We start from the raw sequence: 20,343 nt of genomic DNA, 5'->3' as shown, positions 1-20,343 counted from the left end.
GAGCTGGAATGCAGGTAAGCTAGGCAGGGAGAGCCAGAGGCCAAGGAGGTGGCAAGGCGCTCCCCAGGTGGGCAGAGGGACCCTGGGCTCACAGCCTAGTCATCTGGGCATCACAGTACAGATAATAACATCCCCCAACTCAGTTGTTCATTGGCTATGAGCTTAGTGCCAGACTATTGTGCCCTCTGGAGTGGCTCGGTCCTTGGCCTGGAAGGGAGGGCTGGCATGAAGTGACCTCCTGCCCTCACCCTTTTCTTTGAATCTCAAGGACAAAGGTGGGGCAGACAAAGCTTGTGACACAGAGAACTAAAAGGAAGAACTCCATTTTCATTTCAAGCTCCTTGGAGGGTCCAGGAAGGCTGCAGGAGTCTGGAGGAGAGCTTGATGAATTAAACTTACAGGTCAGCACGACTGCAGTCAAGGCGTGAGGCAGGGCTGTCAGCAGGGATCAGCAGGGGCTGCTTGTGGGCTGGGATTGGGAGTTTAGGCTTTGCCCTAAGACCAATGGAGAGCTATGGAAGCTTTAATAGACAGGAGTGACATAATCAGAATGGCATTTTAAAAAGCTCCCTTGGTCGTTGTGTGGAGAAAGGATTGAGGGGCCAGACAGAAGATAGAAAGGTCAAGCAGGAGGCTGTTACAGCACCCAGGCAAGAGAATGTGGGGGCCTGGATCGGGGCTGGAGCTATGGAGGCAGAGGGAAATGGGCTAGTTAGGGATGAATGCAGTCATGCCTACTAACTGGTCTCCCTGCTTCCACCTTTGCCCCTTACAGTCTTGTCTTCATAGAGCAGCCGGAATGATCCTGGTTAAAACATAAAAGTCCAGGTCAGGCCACTCCTCTGGCTTCTCACCTCAGAGTAAGAGCCAAAGTCCTTCCTGTGGCTTACAGGGCCAACAGAGTCAGCTTGACTGCCCCCACATCTCTCTGGCCTTATCTATTGCTCCTAAGCATTTCACTTACACTACTCCAGCCATTTCTTCACTGTTCTTAGAACATGGCAAGCACACGCCTCCTCCCCGTGCCCTACACAGCACCTTTGTAGTTCCTGCTCCCACTGCCTGCAATGCAATTTCCCTAGATACCCACACAGATGCTCCCTTATCAGCTCAGGTCTTTGCTTAAATGTCACCTTAAGTGAGATCTTTCTCAATTCCCTTTTCAATTCCCTATGTTCCCGGAACATAGTAGATTCTTAGCAAATAATTAGTTGAATGAATGAGTTGGGGTTGAGGATGCCAGAGGTAGGCTGATGATATATGAGGGATATAGTTGCCCTCCGGGCCTTACCTCCCCAGCGGGCTTAGGAAGTATGCCAGCAAAAACCAGTACAGCAAGGTGAGGAGGAAGACGATAGGAGACAGGGAGGCCTAGTGTGTGCGTGTGCGTGTGCGTGTGCGTGTGTGTGTGTGTGTGTGTGTGTGTGTAGGGGAAGAGGTGCGTGGTGCTGCCCCTAGTGGCCTAGGGTCTGGGTAGGACAGACATAGGTCTGGGCCAGGCTCTGACAAAGGAGATAATAGGTTGTGCCCAGAAGCATGGGGTAGGAGTGGAAGGGGTGGGGTAGAGGGCACGTGGATGGGAATTACTCTGCCTGGGGATGTGTGGGTCAAAGCTTTGTTCTAAGGGAGGGGACGATGGGGGCAGTGGAGTTGGGCCTTGAAGAGTGAGTAGGAGTTTGCTGGATGGATAAGAAAGAATAAAGGCATTTTGAGTTTGAGAGAACATCTGAGAGGTATGTAAAGACAGGATGGTATGGTGTAGCAGAGGAAGTGAGACCAAGCAGTCAGCAGCATGAGTCAGAGAGGCTTGAAATGCTAGGCCTACAATTGATAGATCAGGGACTCCATCCTGAGGGCTCTGGGGGCATTGAAGGGATCCATGAAACAAGGGAGTGGGAGAATGCTCCAGCTGCCCTGAAATAGACCCCAGAAATGGTTGGGAGGCAGAACCCCAGACACAGTGGTGGGTAGGATGTGATGGCTGGGGTGAGGGTGCAGATGATAGCCAAATCTCTGGTTTGAAGGCCTCTGAGGTAAGGACCTGAGAGAGGGGCAGGTTTGGGATCAGTAATAAGCGCTGGGTCCGGGCCAGGTGGGCTGGGGCACTCAGAATTGGGGATCCTGGACCTGTGTCTCCTCCTGAGAGTCGGCCGCCCTGTCTCAGAACTGGGACCCTGGGTCACAGAAACCTTGTTACGCAGTCACTCGCTGCGCATCCCGGGATTAAGGCTAGCACAGGTAGCTGGTGGATCTACAGCGGCGGGTGGGAGTGGGGAGCCGAGTCTGCGAGTTTGAGCCTGGCCGAGCGGTGGGGGCCCGTCCCCGTGGCTCGGGTATTTATTTTTCCGCCTACTCCTGCGCCTAATGGCTTCCCCGGCTGCCCGTCATCCCTTCTGCGCCCGCCTAGGACGGGGTGGGGCCCGGACCTGGTCCGCGGGGCGAGGCGGGGTGGGAAGGAAAGGGCAGAGGCCTCCACCGGCCCCACCCGACTCCCGAGCGGCTTTAGGGGGCGAGAGTGAGAGGGTGCGTGCGTGCGTGCGTGTGTCCGTGTGTGCGTGTGTGTGTGCATGCGCGCGCGCGGCACCGCAGCCCGGACACCCGGTCCGCTCCAGACCCGGCCTCCCTGCTCGCCGTCTGACCCCTCGCGGAGCAGAAGGAGACACGCGCGCGGCGGGGCACGAGGTCGTCCGCAGGACCCGGGCCCAGGACTCCAGCCCTCTCTCTCCTCGCCTCACTTCTCAGGGGACACCTGCCCGCCGCCCGGGCCTGGGCGCCCTCAGGGAGGGGAGGAGGCGGCGGGAGGAGCCTTTGGAAGGCGCCTCTCAGAACGACTTAAAGCAGGAACACGATGTCTACGAGAAGCAAGCAGAAATAAAAATTTACGAGATTATGTACACAACCCCTGAAAAAATGCAGAGTAAGCACGGATCACAGTATTCTTCAGGACAGGGCAGTTCTTACCAAGGGAGTGTGTAGAGACAGGGTCACAGTTCAAAAAGGTTTGTTTGTTTGTTTGTTTGTTTTTCCAGAGCTTGACATGACTGAGTCTAAATCTTGACAGTTGGAAATGTACAAGAACAGCCTTGACAAGTTAGTAAATGAAGAACAAGAAGGAGAGGTTGGCATATTAAACTCTACAACAGTAGTAATTAAATCAATGCGATCGTGTCAGTGGAATCGAGTCCAGGAACAGAGACTCTTAAAAAATATGAGAAGGTCCTAACACTAAGAAGTTAAATAAGCCTTGGAAAATGAGTGAAGGGTTTAGGGCAATTCACGCAAGAAGAACTCTTGGAGGGAGAAGACCGTCCTGTTCCCCACTGTTCAGTCAGTGCCCAAGAGCAAACACAAGAAATATTAGTCGAATGAATGCACATCATCGGTAATCAGAGGAATGCAAATTAAAGCAAGTACGTGTCTTATTTTACTTATCGGATTGCCAAAAAAAAAAAAGATAATATCCTGTGTTGGCAAGAGCATGAAGGAAAAGGGTACTGTCGTGTGCTGATGGTAAGAGCGTGAACTGATAAGTCTTTTTTGGTTTGCGATAGTACAAAATTGAAAATAGCACAAACGTTCTTTAGTCGGGGCTCCCTAAATAAACCGGGACTGAGTAAATGAGGCTGCTTCCGGCCCGGAGCGCGCTGTGGAGAGCGCAGATCCGTGTGACCCGGAGTCCGGGACAGTTTGTTGCGTGTGAACAGCTATAATTCACCAACTCTGATAACCATTTATATTTTTAATAAGTGCGAGTCTGTGCAGGCTTGTGCAACCGAGCCGTGAAAGGCTCCAGGTCACCCCACCACCCTGTAACCGCCAGGCCTCGGAGAAGGGGTTGTGTTTACCCTTGGCTTTGGCGATAGGAGCTAAGCGAAGGGTGCGGCCCCGGGCCCTCTTCCTTTCTCCCCACCCCCCCCTTCCCCGCCTCGCCTTCTCTAATCTCCCACTGCCCCTCCCCGACACTCTCTAAGCGCGCCCCCTGCTGGGGAGAAAGGGGAAGGGGAAAGAAAAAGGGGTCGGGGTGAGAATACTTTAAGGGGGCAGGGGGCGGGAGAGGAGAGAGGGAGAAACCCGTGAGAACTCCGCCGCTGAGAAGGCCAGGAGGCAGATAACCCCCCCCCCCCCCCCCCGCCAGCCCCGCTGATCTCCCCCCCCCCCCCAATCCTTCCTGCAGCTGCTAGGGGCTGCCCTCGCTCTGCTGGTGGCCAGGCGGGACCTCTCCTGTCTGTGCTCACCTTAGTCATACCTGTGCACACACAATTCCTCACCCTGAAGAGCAATTCCCTCCTCACCCCTTAGTTCTCTGCTCCTTCCCTGACTCCACCGAGGTCCGACCCCTTGGCGTGACATCACTTCTAGCACCCCAGACCTCACCTCCCTATTACTATAACTGCCCCTTGTGGTTTATATCTGCCACCCATCTAGGCTGTGGCCTCCTTGAGGACAGCACAGCACCTGTGATGCTCACCAGTGCACCCGGTGCCTAGGACAGGCTTGGCACCTGAACAGAGGCACTGACATGTTCAAGGCCGAGCAGAGGGAATTTATTAGAGAGGCAGGGGGCAAACACATATTTACATGGGCCGCGCCGGGGCATTAAAAGCAGAAGCGGGGACGGGAGGTTCTGGAAGCAGCTCAGACGAGTTCCACCTTGGCATTGGGGTACACCGCCACCACGTCGTAGCCCTCGGGTGGCTTGACGCGCGCCTTGGCGTGGCTCTCGCAGTAGAGCCGCTCGTCCAGAAAGAAGTAACCGCGCTGCTTAAGGTTCAGGCCGCAGTCGCTGCACATGAAGCACTCAGGGTGGTAGAGCTTGTCCCGCGCCTTGACGATGGTGCCCCTGATGGGGAGACCAGGAGAGGACTGCTTCAGGCGACTGACGGATTCGCGAGCACGCTCCCATCCAGGGCCTCGGGCGCGGCCGGGGGGAAGGCCGGGGTCGGGGTCGGGGAAGCAGGGGAGGGTACTCACACTATGCCGTGGCCGCAGCGCGTGCACTCAGGCAGTCCTTGCAGGCCACTCAGCGGAGCGCCCAGCTTGCTGGCCGTGGGCTTGAGGTTGCGGGGGCTGCTGGAGCCAGGCCGCTCCCCTGAAAGCGGGAGCGCAAGCGGCATGAGCCCGGTGCGGAGGTCAGAAAAGGGAACTTCACTTCTGCGCGGTGTGGGATGGACCCAGCTTCCGGGACCACGAGCACTGCGACTGGGGACGAGGTTTGGAGGGGGAGGGGCCGCGACAGGGGTGGAGTGGGAATCGGGACACTGAGGCGCCGCGAGGGGTGTGGGAACGCTCGGAGGAGACGTGGCAGTGGTAGATGGCTGGGAGGCAGGACGTGGGGGAGGGGGGTCGCAAAGCGGCGGGGGCGGGGCGGGGCTCTCCAGGGCACCCGAGGGAGTGGTTAGGCAGGTGGGGCAAGGTGGCGGGAGTCTTACCGCCCTCCCCGGCCTCTAGCATGCCCTGCAAGTAGCGGAAGGAGCCTGACTGCTTGGGCTCCGAAGCCGAGGGCTCGGCCGGCTCCCGCAGCATCCTGTACACCTCTGAGCCCAGGTCCACGCCGCAGTCACGGCTCCGTGGGAGGCCTCTGGCTGTGTCCGCGCTGGGCAAAAGAGATGCACCAAGGGACACGGTTGTGGTACCAGCCTTCCCCCTGCCAGCACAGGGGTCTGGTGAGGTTTTCAGAATGAAACCAGCTGAGACCCAAAGATCAAGTGTCAGGGGTCAAGATGTGACCCAGGGAGATCTGAGAGATCTGGGATTAAGATGGGATCTGGGTGTGGCTTCAAAGGCCACTTCTCTGTACTACCTGTGAAGTGGAGACACATGCAGGGTGCTCATTTGGGTCAGTAAGGTAGCCTCATTGCTGCTGCCATTGTGATGGAATGGGAGGTGAGATGGCTGCCCATAAGGAGGTCCCAGGCCTGGCCTGCCATCTTCTAGCCCAATCCCGGTGGCTGAGGGCCTCCTGCTGGTCGCTGGACTGCCATCCTACGAGAGAGAGGGGCCTGAGGCACTGAGAAACCATCTGGGGTAGGGCTTCTGGACATTCCTTATACATTCCATCCTTGCCCCGTTATGCCAGGCCTTCTTGGATGTTGGCTGGTTACCCCTGCTCTGGCATCTCCGGGCTGTGGTGCCCAGCCAGGGAAGGGCTGAAACTTGGGCCTGGTTCAACCCCAGAAGAAATGAGAAATGCCCGTGGAAAGTCAGACACAAAAACCTAAGTGCCTGAGACTCAACCTTGGCACATGAGCCATGTGGTGGTTCTGACCACCAGCGCCTGTGATGGATGGTGTTGGGGCACGACCATTCCAAGTAGCCTTTTAAGGCCAGCGTGACTGGAGCAGAGTGTGTGGCTTCCTTGCAGAGATGGTCCTGGTGCCAGGCCTTCTCACCTGCCAGAACTGTGCTGGGTATTGTAGGGGCCCATAGCTGGGAACATGAAAAAGAAAGCCCTGTCCTGCAGCCAGGAAGAGTCATTAATCACTGTGTGCCCAAAGCACACAATGGGGGTGGGGGGCAGACTGAGGTTCAAAGGCGTCATTGGGAGGTCAGCCCCTTTCAGGCCTGTACCTCTGCCTCCATTTCATGCTCTGCAGGGCGATATGCATGGCCCTTCTACAGGCAAAGCAGATGGGGGGCAGCGGCTGGGCCAGGCCTTAAAGATCCCCACCCTACCACTCCATGGCCAGCCTGGTGCCCTTGGCTGAAACATTTGGGGAAATGCCTTGACCATGTGTCCTCAGCTCAGGAGAAAAGGGAGGTATCTCCATGGGTATGGATCTGAATGGGGACTGGGGATCTTTGTCTCTGCAGAGTCCAAGGCTATGCTGCCCCTAGCTTGCAGGCACACACAGGCATGCACACTCTCACAAGAACTTTCACAGACAAACACATGCACAAAGACAGCACACAAGGTCTAGCCAGTCCACTGACATATACCTAATCATACATACACAGTCTCATATACTCAGAGCCAGTGCTGGTCACCCTGGGACCACCGTAATAGTAGCCTCCATGGCTGGGAGGAGGTTGGTGGCCAGAGCAGCCTGACTTTAGGATAAGGCACAAGAGTCCAGGACAGGAAGGTGGGTCTCAGCATCAGCCTGGGAGGTGACATGCAAATTTCCTCTCTGCTCTACACTGGGGACGAGGAGACTAGGTGGTGGGGACAAGATGTCTACTCTAAAGGGAAAGAGCCTGTATCGGACTCAGGCAGCCTCCAGCACTGGGGCATAGCGGAGCCTGCAGAGCTTTGTCCCGACTGCCGTTGCTTTTTCTGCAGCCTCTGAGCTGGGTGGGAGCTTGAGTTAAGGGCGGACCAGCCACTGAGTGGGGGTGGTGCCCCCATTTCCCCCACCTCAACAGACAAAGGGGAGGGTCTCCCGCTGCCCAGGTGGGCCCCTATCAATGAGGCAATAGCAGTAGGAAAGCCCTCTTCCCCACTGGGCTGAACAAAAGCCTCTGAGAAACCCGATCACTTTTGCACATGTGTCTGCAGGGCAGACAGGCAGGCAAGGCTGGCCTGGCCTGTAATGGAGACCAGATGGGCCATGGGCTGTGGGGGCAGGGCTGGGTCTGGTACGGAGGAGGCTGGGACAGGAAGGGGAGTCAGAAGGTCCTGGCGAATGAGGCCCTCACTCACCCAGCAGGGTCATCAAAGCCACGGCCCCTCCCACGGCCACCCATGCAGCCGCCTCTCTCGGTCTGAACTCAGTGGTTAGGATATACATGGTGACCTCAGTCTCGGCTGAGTCCCACCTCTACCACCTCCCTGAATCTGTTTTTTCATCTGTTGAATGGGGATTGTAATGGTCTCTACATCCTAAGTTCCTTGTGGGGATAAAATGAGACAGTTGCGTGTAAAGCACTGAGCATAGTGCCTGGCACACAGCAGATGCTTGTTGGATGAAGGGCTGTCATGGGCATTCCTGAGTTCCTATTCCTAGTCCTGGATGTCCCCCGCTCTGTGTGGTAGTGCACCTGGTGTCACGTGCTCCCCCCTCTCTGAGTATCTGCAGCTGTTGATTTGGTTGTTGAAGCCTCAGTGGGATAATCAGCAGAATGGGATAACTGCCGGCTTGTTCATCAGCTCCCACATGACTGTGGTCAGAATCTGGGACACTCGGGGCGCCTGGGTGGCTTAGCTGGTTAAGTATCTGCCTTTGGCTCAGGTCATGATCCCAGGGTTCTGGGATCGAGCCCCGCATCGGCCTCCCTGCTCTTGGGGAGCCTGCTTCTCCCTCTCCTCCCCGCTTGCGCGTGCTCTCTCTCTCTCTCTCAAATAAATAAATAAAATCTTAAAAAAAAAAAAAAAGCATCTTGGGCACTCAGCTTGGATGGAGGTGGGCACTAAGTCCAGAGGAGCGGGTGGTACCTCCGGGAGGCCAAACCCCAGCTCCCTGCAGGTCTGGAGGGGACAGGCTGAGTGTGCGAGTGCTGCCTGCTCTACCTGGCTTGCCTTAACCCATCGCCTGGTTCTCAGCTTAAGTGCCATCCTCTCCAAGAAACCTTCCCTTATCGTCATCCTTCCTCTGCCCCGGGCTGGACCAGATGCCTCTTGTGTTCCCACCTGAGTAAGGCCCGAGGGAAGAAGGGTCTCCTATGACCCTACATGACCTGCAGAACCTATTTGCATCGGGGGTGCATGTCAGGGTACCTTGTGCTGGTCTTAGGGCCAACTGTGGTTTTCTCCTCCTCTGATGTCTCTGGCTGGGCCCACCCACTCGCCGCTGCAGGCGGAGGGTGGGAGCACAGTGGGGACAATGGGCCCTGTGTCTGTGTTCCTGAGGACACAGCCCTGCGGGGGCTGGGTGGGGGTGTTTCTGTCGCCACCCATGGAGTTCATGACTTTTTTTTTTTTTAGATTTTTATTATTATTTTTTTTTATTCATGAGAGACAGAGAGAGAGACAGAGGCAGAGGGAGAAGCAGGCTCCCCGCGGAGCAGGGAGCCCGATGCGGGACTCGATCCCAGGACCCTGGGATCATGACCTGAGCTGAAGGCAGACGCTTAACCAACTGAGCCACCCAGGCGTCCCGAGTTCATGACTTTTAATTACAAGAGGGGGATGGCAGCTGAGGGGCAGCCCCCTCAGCTTAGAGAAAATCCCTCTGACTCCAGCCTGAGCCACTGGCAGCCTGGCCATTGAGGAGGTCAGTAAGGGAAGGTGTTGGGGGCAGGGGCCGCTGTTCTCCAGCCCCCCCGCCCCCAGGCGCCCTGGCCCTGAGCCTCTCCTGAAGGACAGAATAGAGCTGAGATTCAAATTCCAAAACTCCTGTGCTCGTGCCCTGTCCATCCTGCTCTCACACGGGACATCTGGCCTCACATAGGTGCTGGGGCCTGCACAAGGCTGCTGCCTGCCGCCTGGCTGATTTGTCAACCCCTGCTCACCCCTGGCCCCTTGGACCAGGGCAAGCTCTGGAGACACAAGTGTGGCCACAAATCTCTGCAGGAACAGCTGAGGTCCTGGACAGTGGAAACCAAGAGACTGTCTGTGGTTCTGCCCCATCACCTCATCCCTTGCTTCTGCCCTCCCACCCTCGGAGCTTTCTTTTTTCTGAACCTATGATGCACAATCTCACTTCTGAGCCTTTGCATGTGATTCCTTGCACACTTCCCTTCTCCACGCCTCTTTGCTGGCCTTATTCTTCCTAGTCCTGCAGGTCTTGGCTTGGATTCTCCCTCCTCCAGGAAGTCCTCTCTAAACCTTTAGGTGAATCATGTGCCTACTCTGGACTCCTCTGGCCCCTGGCTTCTGCCATTCCAGAGTTGCTAAGTGCCTCTTCCTTTTCAACGGGCACTCCCTGGCATGTAGTAAGCATCTGGCCTCCGAGATTCCAGCAAAAGCAAGGTAGGGAACAAATATCAGAACAAGAGGATTGGGATAAATGGTGAGGGAGATGGCCTTCTATACGGTGAAGCCTCCATGGTGAGAGAGTAGACACGAGGAGGCCTAGAAGGCCATGGCCCCACATGCTGAGTCCCACAGCTCTGGCTCCATCATAGACCAGTCCAATCTCCACCTTGTCCAAACTCTCTAGCCCAGAGATGTTGAGCTGGCTCTGGATACTTCAGCCCTGCCCACTTGGCTACCCCTCACGTCCATGGCAAAACGAGGCCCTAGAGCAGCTTCTTCCCGCCGCCCTCCTGCATTTGAGGACAGTATCATAGTTGTGACTCCTGTCATACATGGCAAGGTGACAGTGGCCTGAGGTCTGCTGGGTGCAATCACAGGATGGCCAGGAGAAAACTTCAGCCTTAGATAGAGCAAGGAATTGCCTTATATTCTAAGGTCAGCCTTGAGGCCCAAGTTTGGCTTTAGCCAGGTGGGTGTCCATGGCTAAGATGAGACAGAAGAGAGTACCCAAACAGTCTGAGGTCACTCCACAGCCTACAGTTTCCCCCCAGCCAGCCCCCAAGCCCAGTGACTTCCTCTTGGTCTGGCATCACTAGGCACCAGAGTGAAACCTAGCCAGGCGGGTGGTAGCCCTGAGCCAAGGCCTAGCCCCGTTCCTGCCCGCTCTAAGTACCTTTATCTCAGAATCTAGGACTGCCTAGAGTACAGACAGAGCCCCCAGCAGATGCTCATCACCTGGGGAGCACAAGATGGGGCATGGACATGGACCAGAGAAGTCTGCTGCTTCAGTCTCTGGCCTGGGCATCCAAAAGCCAGACAGCAAGACATCTAGTGCAATTAAACCCATGGACCAGGCCTGGCCCCTCTGCCCTGGGCTTGCTCTGACAGGCCAGGCCTGGTGGTGTCCATACATACCTGGGCCTCAGGGTCAGTGTGGATCCTTTGTGTCTGAGCCTTGCTGTCCTCTGGGGCACCGGGCCAGCTCCTGCCTTCAGGTCTGCGACAGGAATTAGGACGGTCAGATAGGTCTGCTTACTGTGCCTACCATGACTGGGACCAGGACCAAGAGGGGCTGCACTCTGTGCCCAGAGCCACCCAGGACCAGGCCTGGCACTCTGCATAGCAGAGGACCCCACTGCCGCACTTGCCCCTGCACCAGAATGGTGGCCGTTGTGGGCAAGGAGACAGAACTCTAGATCTGCCACCTGCCTAGGGCAAGGCTGTGTGTTCCAGCCCCACCAGCTGCTCCATGCCTCTCTGGTCTCATTCCCAGACAGGATACAACAGAAGCCCTCTGCTTCCCCACTTTTTCACCCTCTCCGTGGCCTCAGCAAAAAGAAGGCGAGCTCATAGCAGGGTGCGTCAGGCCTCACACATTGATCAGTGAGGAGCCCATCTGCTTATCCTCTTCCATCCACAGCCTCTGGCCTGGCCTGGAGGTCAGGCATCCATGGGCTCTGGGGGAGGTGACATAAAGGCTTTGAGGGGTGCTCCTCCCCTCTTGCTGCCGGCAGAGTCATCACCAATGTCTGCCCAGCCCAGATGGGAAACAGGCCATTAGGAAATTCCTGCTTCACCATAGAAACCAAAAGCCAAACACCACTCAGGAGGGAGAAAAACATCATAAACCTGCCATAAGCCGGGCAGGCGGGGCAGGCAGGGCAGGCGGGACTGAGAGGCTATGGGCCTGGGGCCCAGTCCTGCCATTCGGTAGCCCTGTGAGGAGGCAAGCCATAGGGTGCACAGACCCTGGACTGACAGGTGGGTGTGAAGTGAGGCTGGTTAGATGGTTAGACGGAAGGGGAATAATGTCCCCATTCACCTCAAAAGGCCTCCTGGGGCTTTCCAAGAACTCATCACTGGGCCAGCAGCTCAACACGGCCTCTCTCTCCCCAACTCACTGAAGGATTTTAACTATCTGTCTACACCTGTAGACCACACTCACTCTACACTTCCACACCGTGGCCCGTTCCTTAACCCAGTACAGACTAGCCTCTCTCCTCCAGAGCCTTCCACAGGCCTGTGCGACCAAGCTCTGCTGCCCAAGGGCAACACCATCCCCACTGGTGCCTGGCCCCAGCCCTCTCAGCCAGGCTCCCAGGGACTGCCCTAACTCACAGCTCCACCTATGGCCTCCGCCCACTCGGAACTCTGCTGAGATCAGTCTAGGACATCTCATGTGGTTAAGACGGCCTTATACTTCCCTGAAGCTCTGCCCAGAAGAGAAGTACAAGCCTGTGGTCTGGAGGTCGGAGTGCACAAAGTACCCAGAGCAAAGAGCGTGGCCCAAGGCAGCAGATCAGAATGAAGGGCTTATTCAATCTCCATCCCTAGGCCTTCACTTCAGGCCTGAGAGGTGCTAACATCTACCATCTTTTTTTTTTTTTTTAAGATTTTATTTATTTATTTGACAGAGAGAGAGACAGCGAGAGAGGGAACACAAGCAGGGAAGAGGGAGAAGCAGGCTTCCCGCCGAGCAGGGAGCCGGATGCTGGGCTCAATCCCAGGACCCTGGGATCATGACCTGAGCCGAAGGCAGACGCTTAATGACTGAGCCACCCAGGCGCCCAACATCTACCATCTTTAAGCAAAATGACAGCCCAAGGATGGGCCATGTAACTGCATCTTGTAATATACACAATGGGCAAAACAGACCCCACCAGAAGCCCAAGGTTGGAGCTGATGCCAGGAAGGTTCTGGGCCTACAGAAATGCCCACAAAGTATGGGTTAGCTTGGATTGTTAGATAACTGGCTCCAAGTTCTAGACAAAATAAGCATAGCAGGGAAGCTGGGCCCTTCCTTCACTTTTCATCCTGTGGAGAAGTCTGTGGAGGATTAGAGCCCTCTATACATAAGAGGGCAGGTAGGGAACTGGTCTGGATAGAGTTCTGGGGGTGGGGGCACAGAATAGCTCTCTCCAGTCAGCTCACCAGGCTGATCTTCCACAGAAACCACGTTGAAGAGGTCTTTGGAGCATAGGTCCTGGCATAGCAGGCAGGACAGAGAGCAGGGTCAGAGGCCTTGCTGGTGAGAGGTGATCAGGAGAAGAAATGACCCCCTGGGCCAAGGTGGCCTTCATGTCTTAATCTCCCAGAATCTGCATGTGTGAGAACTGGGAATGGGGGCTGGAAGACAGGACCCCAGCTTTTCACCCTGAGCAGACCTGGTACATCATAAGCATCCAATCTCCCAATCCTAAAATGGTCCCATTTTGGAGTTAAGGAAACTGAGAGCTTGGAGATTAAATCACTTGCTGGGGGATAACACAGTTCTCAAGTGCAGAGCTGGGACTTGAACCCAGATCTGTGATAGAGAATGTGCTCTCACCTGCTCCATGGCCAGGCAGCATTTGGGGGCAGAGTAGAACAGGTCAGGGGAAGCCTGGCTCCATCCATGCTTGGCTTGGAACAAATGACCAGGAAAGGAAGGAAGGAAGGAAGGAAGGAAGGAGGGGGGACCTCCACCCTGCCCCCATCCTGCTACCCTCCCCTGACATTATTCCCTCTGGGAACCTCCTGACTCAGGCCCCCTACAAGCCCCTGCTGCCTCCCCCACCCCACTACTACCAGGGCTTCCCTTCTTTAGCCATGCAAAATCAAGGCCGGAGGTGAGTCAGGGCCCAGGAAACCAGCCAAGTGGGGCGGCCACAGAGGCCACTCGTGGGCAGAGCAGTGCTGATGTTTCCCCCAGCCAGACTGTACCTCAGTCTGGGAGAGGGTGAAGAATGTGATCCTGTTTGGTGGAGAAGGAAACCCAGGCTCACAGAGGTCATCTGGTGTACCTAAGACCCCACAGAGTCTGGATTACACCCAGCTCTGCTGAACTCCCAGGCCAGGGCCCACTCCCCTTGGAGTTGTACTCAGCTCCAAGAGCACAGTCAGGGGTCCTGACCCCAACCCGGACCCAGACCCGGGCCAGACACACGTGGAGGCTATCTCAGAAGCCTTGCTAACATGTTTGATGGCTCCCAGCCCTGCCAGCTCTAACGCATAGTTAGCCGTGTTGTGGTTTGAGGAGGCTTTGCCGACACGCGTCCACAGGGGAATCATGGAAAGTCCCTGTTAGCAGTGAACGTGGCAGAGCTGAGCAGTTATGTCTGACTTCCCTGGATCCAAGCAAGATGGGGGGGAAGGGAGATCCCACTCAGTCAGGACCTGGCCAACTGCCTTTAGAGCTGAACAAAGACCCAGGGCCTGACTAGGGCTGCAGAAGCCTCAGGTGCACCTTCCATCCTAGACCATTTATAAGGCACATATGGGGCGTGGGGATCCCCAATCCTCCCCTTCATGTAGGCTGTATGGCATGATACAGGCCATAGCATCCAGATTTACCCAGGGCAGAAGCACGGCCCGTAGCGGGGCCAGCCGAGGCAGGACAGCCGTGGGGTGGCAGGAATGGTCGGCAGCCACTCCTAGGAGTGAGAGAGACCCAAGGACAAGTTTTGCTTCCCCACTCCCTTGCTGTGTGACTTTAGGCACCTGCTAACTGTTCTGAGCCTCAGCTATCTCATCTGTGATACGGGGACCATACCAGGAGACTGAAATCACCCCGCCCCCCGCCCCCCCTCACCCCGGCCCAGCCTGCCCTGTGCGTACCTGCTCACAGAGAGTGTGAGGTGGTCATGGCAGCCCTTGATGCGGTTCTGCGCCTCCAGGTGCGTCATGAGCTCTGTGCTTTCCCCATTGATGGCCTGGATCAGGTCTCCGGGGCACAGGGCGGCCAGTGCGGCCTTGCTGCCGGCGTGAACCTGTAGAGGACAAGCCAGAGGCCTGGGCGTCAGTCATTATGTGGCCTTGCTGCAGTCTCTGCCCTGGACCCCCTCCAACCTCAGAACCTGGGCTGTGCGGCCCTGCTGCCCACACGACCTGGGCGGGGGACCAGCCCAGAGACCGGTTGAGTCCCCATGTGGTCTTGCCACAGCCTCTGCTCTAAACATCCCCAGTTCCAGCCCCTGAAGCACTGCTAAGGTGTGAGGGCATATAAGAGGGGCTTCTTTGGGACTGGGACAAGTGGGATGTCACTCTTGTTGCCTGCATATGTGCCGAAGGACATGCAAGGGACACACGGGGACACATGTGCTCCAGATACATACAAAGCAGGGACATGTCACAAATACCCTCCATAGACAGGGCCCTACCCAGACATACTGCACAGCAGCCCCTTGGCCTGATATTTCCTTGTCTCCCTACTTGTTTCCTTTCATCCCTACTCCCCACCCCACATTCACCTCCACCTCCCCACACTCCGTCCCGACCAACCGAATATCCAGGGGTTACCGACAGCCCCGGATAGTTCTCACCTCCACGCTTCTGCAGATGCTCTTCTCTCGACCTGCAACACTCTTCCTTTTGACCTCAAACCCTAAGTACCAGCTGACTCCTCCTCACCTTCATGTCTTAGCAGACAGGCCATTCCCCTAGGAGCCTCTTCTTTGGGCTCTCACAGTACTCTGTGCACCCCATTTACCACTTTGCTCCCCTAACATTGTTAGAGCTTTGTTCTGGGTCTGTGTCATCACGTCCCCAGCAAGTCCAGGACCACGTACTTCCAGCTGCCCACTTGTGCTCCTGAGTCACAATTTTATCCCCACTTCCTCTGCAGGACAGACACTCTCTCAGGCCACCCTGGTGCTACTATTAACTCCAGGCAAATGTGTCCAGATCTGGAGCTTCTTACACTGTCGGTCCCTGGATGAGGACCACATGAGGTTGCGGATAGGCGAACAGGGAGGCCTGAGAAGGGGGCCCAGGGGTGTTCAGGCAACAGGGCACTCTTTGCCCTCTCCTTGGTCTCAACACAGCCTTTGGAAAGAGACTTTAGGCACCCTCATTAAAAAAAATTTTTTTAAGTAATTTCTATGCCTGATGTGGGGCTCAAACTCATAACCCTGAGATTAAGAGTCACATGCTCTACCAACTGAACCAGCCAGGGCCCTGTAGGTGCCCTCATTCCTACCCAGCCTCCCCAGTGGTGCCCTCAACAGCTTCCAGTGACCCCGTTCCTATTGCTGGAGTTGAGAGCTCCTGGAAGCCCAGCTAGGCTCAGCTTATCCAGTTTTCAGTAGTGAGTGGACAAAGCCGAGGTGCTGGCAGCTCCTTGGCTGGAGTCCTGGTGTGGGCAGTGCCTAAGCTGACCCGCCCTGAAATAGGCTGCCCCAAGGAATGTTTTTCTGGAGCATGACCCCCTCAGCCAATAGCCCATGAATGCTTATCCACAGGGCCTGGGCACTCGCACAAGCCTGTCATCCTGGGGGAAGGACCCACTGGGCATTATCCCACCCTCCACTCAAGGCCCAGCTTCAGGCCCCTCTCCTTCATGGACACATGCTCTGTGACATGGCCTGGGCTCTGTGCTTTACCCATAACTAGTTCATGGCAACCTTTCAACCACTGATGAGACAGAGGCTGTTCTCATTCCTAGAGATGAAGTAAGGGAGGCCTGGGGGAAGGGACACCTTGCCCCAGTCCCCACGCTGGAGAGCAGTCTTTTTCTTCAGGGGGGCGGCTAGCTGCAGGATGACTCAGCCAGTACAAGGGGTGCATTCAGGACCCTGTGGGTGGAGGAAGTTCTTGAAAGCTGGGGTGGCTGGGACTCTGCCAGCTCCACTAGCTTGAGGAGTTCTGGTCAGAGAGGGCATGAGGCCAGGAAACCGTGACTCTCCCAACTGCCTTTATATGCATTGTCTCATGAATCCTCCAGGATTAGGTGAGGTGAGGAAACCGAGGTCCAGAGAAGTGCAGAAGGATGCTCAATTGATAAATGGCAGAGTTAGGATTTCATTCCAAGGCAACAGGTTCCAAGTCTTATCCACTAATCACTGTGTGATTTTCTGCAGAAAGGGAGTGAGGGGAGAGAGCGTCCCAGGGGAGAGAGAGTGTTGCAGGTAAAAAGATCACCATGGATAATGGCTCATCTGGGAGAGAATAAAAGCAGTCTTCTGGGGTTGAAGCATCATTAGTGAGAAGAGAGCGGAAGGAAAGTCAAAGAAGCAGGGGCCAGACCTGCGGGCCTTGTAGGCCCAGGTGAGAAGCTGGCATTTCTCCTGGGTGGTTGGGAACTATGGAGGGTTCTAAGCAGTTTAACTCAGGCCTCTCCCTCTGGCTGCTGAGTGCAGGATAAATAGACAGAAGGAAGGGAGAGGGGTACAGCGAGGTCAGCTGGGAGGCTGGGGCACGAACCAGCCCCCTCACCTGCAGCAGCTACATTCCCGGCCCCTGCTCCACTCTGCCCAGCCTAGACACTGTGGCGGACTGGGAGTCACAGAGTCTGGGGCCGTATTATCCCATACGGTCACAGCAAGTGCCAGACAGGCCTGGGTTCCTGTCCCTGTTCTGCTTCTCTGGATACACCACCTTGGCCTCTCTGAGCCTTAGTGTCCCCATCTATAATGTGAGGCCAGAGGGAGTCCTTACCGGTCAGGACTCTCGGAGGACTACCTGAGACAATCAGGGTAAAAAGTCCCCACAATGGGTTGAGCACATGGTGGTGCTCACTCCAGGCGCTGGTTGCGGGGGAGCTGGTACCAACACCCATTGGGGTGGGGCCTGGAATGCCGCAGATGCTCAGCCAGGGCCAGCAGTCACCGTAGTTCATAGGAGAAGAAGCCCGGGGCAGTGTTCTTGGGGGCTCTCTGAGGCTTCATGGGCTGAGGTTGTAAGGTCCCAGCTCCGCCAGGCAGCCAGCCTTCTCCCTGTCTGAGTGTGGCTGTCACTGCAGTGGGGTGGGCAGGGGGAGGCCCTGGAAGCATGGAAAAGGTTGGGTCTCGAGCCCCCTTGGTAAAAACACTCCCACATATCATCTGCCCTTGAGGTACCTGCTGGGCAAGCTGTGGCCTGTGTCTCCCAGCCGCATACGTCTTCCCAGATCCCACCCAAATCCAGGCTCAGGCATCCTGGTTCCTTGGGCCTGAGCTGCTGCCGCAAGACTCTGGGGGACAAGGGGTGGTTCTTTCTGGCAAACCTTCTCCCAGCCTGCCTGCCTGCCAGGAGCCTGCATCCCGGTCAGCTCCAAACAAGGCCGCCGGTGGCTGCCACTGTGACGTGTGGAGGCCTTTCCTCCACGGGCAGGCAGCCGCGTGGACAACAGATGTGTCTGCTCCCTGCCGCCTGTGGCCGTCAGCCGCCACCACTGAGCCTGTCAGCGGCCTCACGCCCAGGGTGCCTGGACTGCTGGCCGGCACAGCACCCCCACCAGCCCGCCCTGGCGGACACACAGCAAGGCATACATGCACACATGCACGCGCACACACACACACACACACGCACACACGCACACACACACACACACAGCCGTCTCCCTCAGGGAAGTGGGAGATGAAAGGCTCCCGGATGTGTTAAAGGCCCACCTCACTCAGCCCCAGGAACCTGGTGGCCATGGGTAAGGGCAGATGTGGGAAGCCTCCCAGGACAGCTGGGCCTGCCTGTCACCCTGGCCCCCAGAAATGGGATTCCATGATTCTCCGCTCCACCGGGTGCCCACCCCCTCCCAAGCAGTGGAAAGAAGGCTCTGAAAGGCCAGCCAGCTTGGTGCAGCCTCCACGGAGAGGTGGCGGTACAGTCGGGGAAGGTGGTTCTCAGTTCTCCTGACTCAGGCCCCCAAAGGCAGCCTGTGTGGGGATAAAGGATGGAACTCAAATGCCCCGAGGACCCCTCTGCTCTTTCCTCCAGAGTGAGAGCTTTGTCCCCTGGTTCTGGGATCCCCAAAGGCAGAGTCTGACTCCCCTGTTTTAGCCCTTCAAACTAAGGGACTCTGAGGCAGGGCCAGGATCCTGTCTCCCTGAGACTGGGCACCCCTTCTGACAGGGCCTGAATCCCTTCCTCAGCTCCTCTGTCCTCCTCAGATTAGCCACCACCCAGGGCTGTGCCCACTCCTCTCTCTCCTCTGTCCTAAGCCTGGGGCAATGCATGGCCCTGGGAACCGGAGGAACTGGGCCGAGGCTATAGTGGCCCCTGGCCTTGTGTGGTCTTGTGGGGAGGGGGTCTCACAACCTCACAGTCAAGTCTCCCCATCCCCTGGAAGCCCAAAATTCCTCTTGGTCACTTCCCCTTAGGACGATTGAGGTCATAGATGAGAGTCTGACCAGAACTAGAGTGAGGAAGTGGATGGCTCTTCTTTTCACATTCAGAGAGGACCCCAGATCTCCCTGGGGTCACCCAGCTCTACTGGCAGGGACCTTTGATAGGAGAAGGGGCTCTCAGTCATTTTGCCCCAAATGCTCAGGCTGGGTTCAGTTTAAGCAGCAGTGTTTCTGGGCCTCTGTAGATCTGTCCAGACCCCTGGCCCAGTGCACTCCTTCCCGGGCCTGCAGCAACTCCCCCAAAATGAGACCAGCAGGGAGGCTGGTGTGTGAACTGGGGTGGGGGGAGCGGATCCTTCAAGGGATAGGGCAGGCAGGCCCCGCGCAGGGAGGGAGGGGGTTGGGGCCGCACTGCCCTGCCTGGAAGCCTCCAGAGCCCGTGTGTCGCCCTGGCCAGTCCTTGGCTTTCGAACCTCAGGGACGTCGGGGATCGGGGTCTCGGATGGACCGCGAGGACAGGGTCTCAGATCGAAGACCTCCCCGCCGCCCCGGGGCCGCCGGACTCACCCGCGAGATGGTGAGGGGTGCGCTGAAGTCCCGGCCGCCTACTAGGCGGAAGCCCCAGGGCGAAGGGCCACGCAGCGTCACGGAGTGGGGCATCGCGGGCGGGAGCCGCAGCCGGAGCCTGAGCCGGACACTGAGGAGCCGGAGCCACCGCCGCCGCCGCCGCCGCCGCCGCCTCAGCCTGGACGCCGCGCCCCGCCCCCGGGCCGCCCGCCCCCGTACCCCCCTCCACCCGGCCCCCGCCCCCGCTCCCCTAGCGCCCGGATTGGCCCCGCGGCCGGCCCGCCCCGCCCACTTCGGGGGGCTCTGAGGACCCGCCCCTCGGCCCGCGCGTCTGGAGCCCGGCACCCCCCGCCGCGGTCGCGGAGACCCCGCGACCAGGACAGCCCCGACGTCCGGGATCCTGCCCTGGCCTCGCCCTGAGGGCCGTGGACCCTTTCGGGCACAGGCCCTTTGAAGTCCCATCTACCCGGCGGCGCTCCAGCCTGAGGAGGGATGGGGGGCGGCCCAGATGCGGGATGGGGCCGTGCCTTGCCCCGAAAACTCCTCAAGGTCCTGGCAGGCCGACCTGCCTCCTTACCCCTCGCTGTGGTGCGAGTCCTCCTCTGCACAGCAAGCGCTGACGAGCAGCCTCCGGCCTGAGGAGGCCTGGGCCAGGGACACAGCCCCAGGAAGACGGCAGGCAGTGCCAAGTACGGGGTGAGAACAGCAAGGTCCCCAAACTCGTTCTGGGAGGCCAGGAGGTCTGTCTGGAAGAAGCGGCCCCTGACTTGAGTCTAGAAGCAAGGTGGCGTCTTGTCCTTCCAGCTGTCCCTCCTTCCCCAGCTTCCCTCCGCTCTCAGGCCGTCTCCCAGGCTGCACTGCCTCTTCCCATCCTCCTTTGCAGGGAGTTTTGTTTCCCCAGGCTTC

At 57.4% G+C, this 20,343-nt stretch overlaps 1 protein-coding gene across 2 annotated transcripts; it reads right to left on the bottom strand.

Moving 5' to 3' along the window:
- Positions 1–4,522: 4,522 nt before the first annotated feature.
- PDLIM4 (PDZ and LIM domain 4) lies at positions 4,523–19,615 on the bottom strand. Of its 2 annotated transcripts, XM_021701774.1 has the most exons (7): positions 19,438–19,615; positions 14,450–14,601; positions 10,769–10,850; positions 5,801–5,982; positions 5,430–5,593; positions 4,972–5,089; positions 4,523–4,840 (listed from the first exon to the last, which is right to left on the bottom strand). In XM_021701774.1, the coding sequence occupies exons 1-7, from the start codon at positions 19,528–19,530 to the stop codon at positions 4,636–4,638; spliced, it is 996 nt and encodes a 331-aa protein (XP_021557449.1). In that variant the 5' UTR covers positions 19,531–19,615; the 3' UTR covers positions 4,523–4,635. The 2 variants fall into 2 exon arrangements, with proteins under 2 accessions (XP_021557449.1, XP_021557450.1); XM_021701775.2 differs by lacking the exon at positions 4,972–5,089.
- Positions 19,616–20,343: the final 728 nt, after the last annotated feature.

Source organism: Neomonachus schauinslandi, chromosome 7, assembly GCF_002201575.2.
Source record: "Neomonachus schauinslandi chromosome 7, ASM220157v2, whole genome shotgun sequence".
Taxonomy (NCBI): domain Eukaryota; kingdom Metazoa; phylum Chordata; class Mammalia; order Carnivora; family Phocidae; genus Neomonachus; species Neomonachus schauinslandi.
The sequence above is the reverse complement of the archived record's forward strand: the minus strand, read 5'-3'. Positions and strand labels throughout refer to the sequence as shown.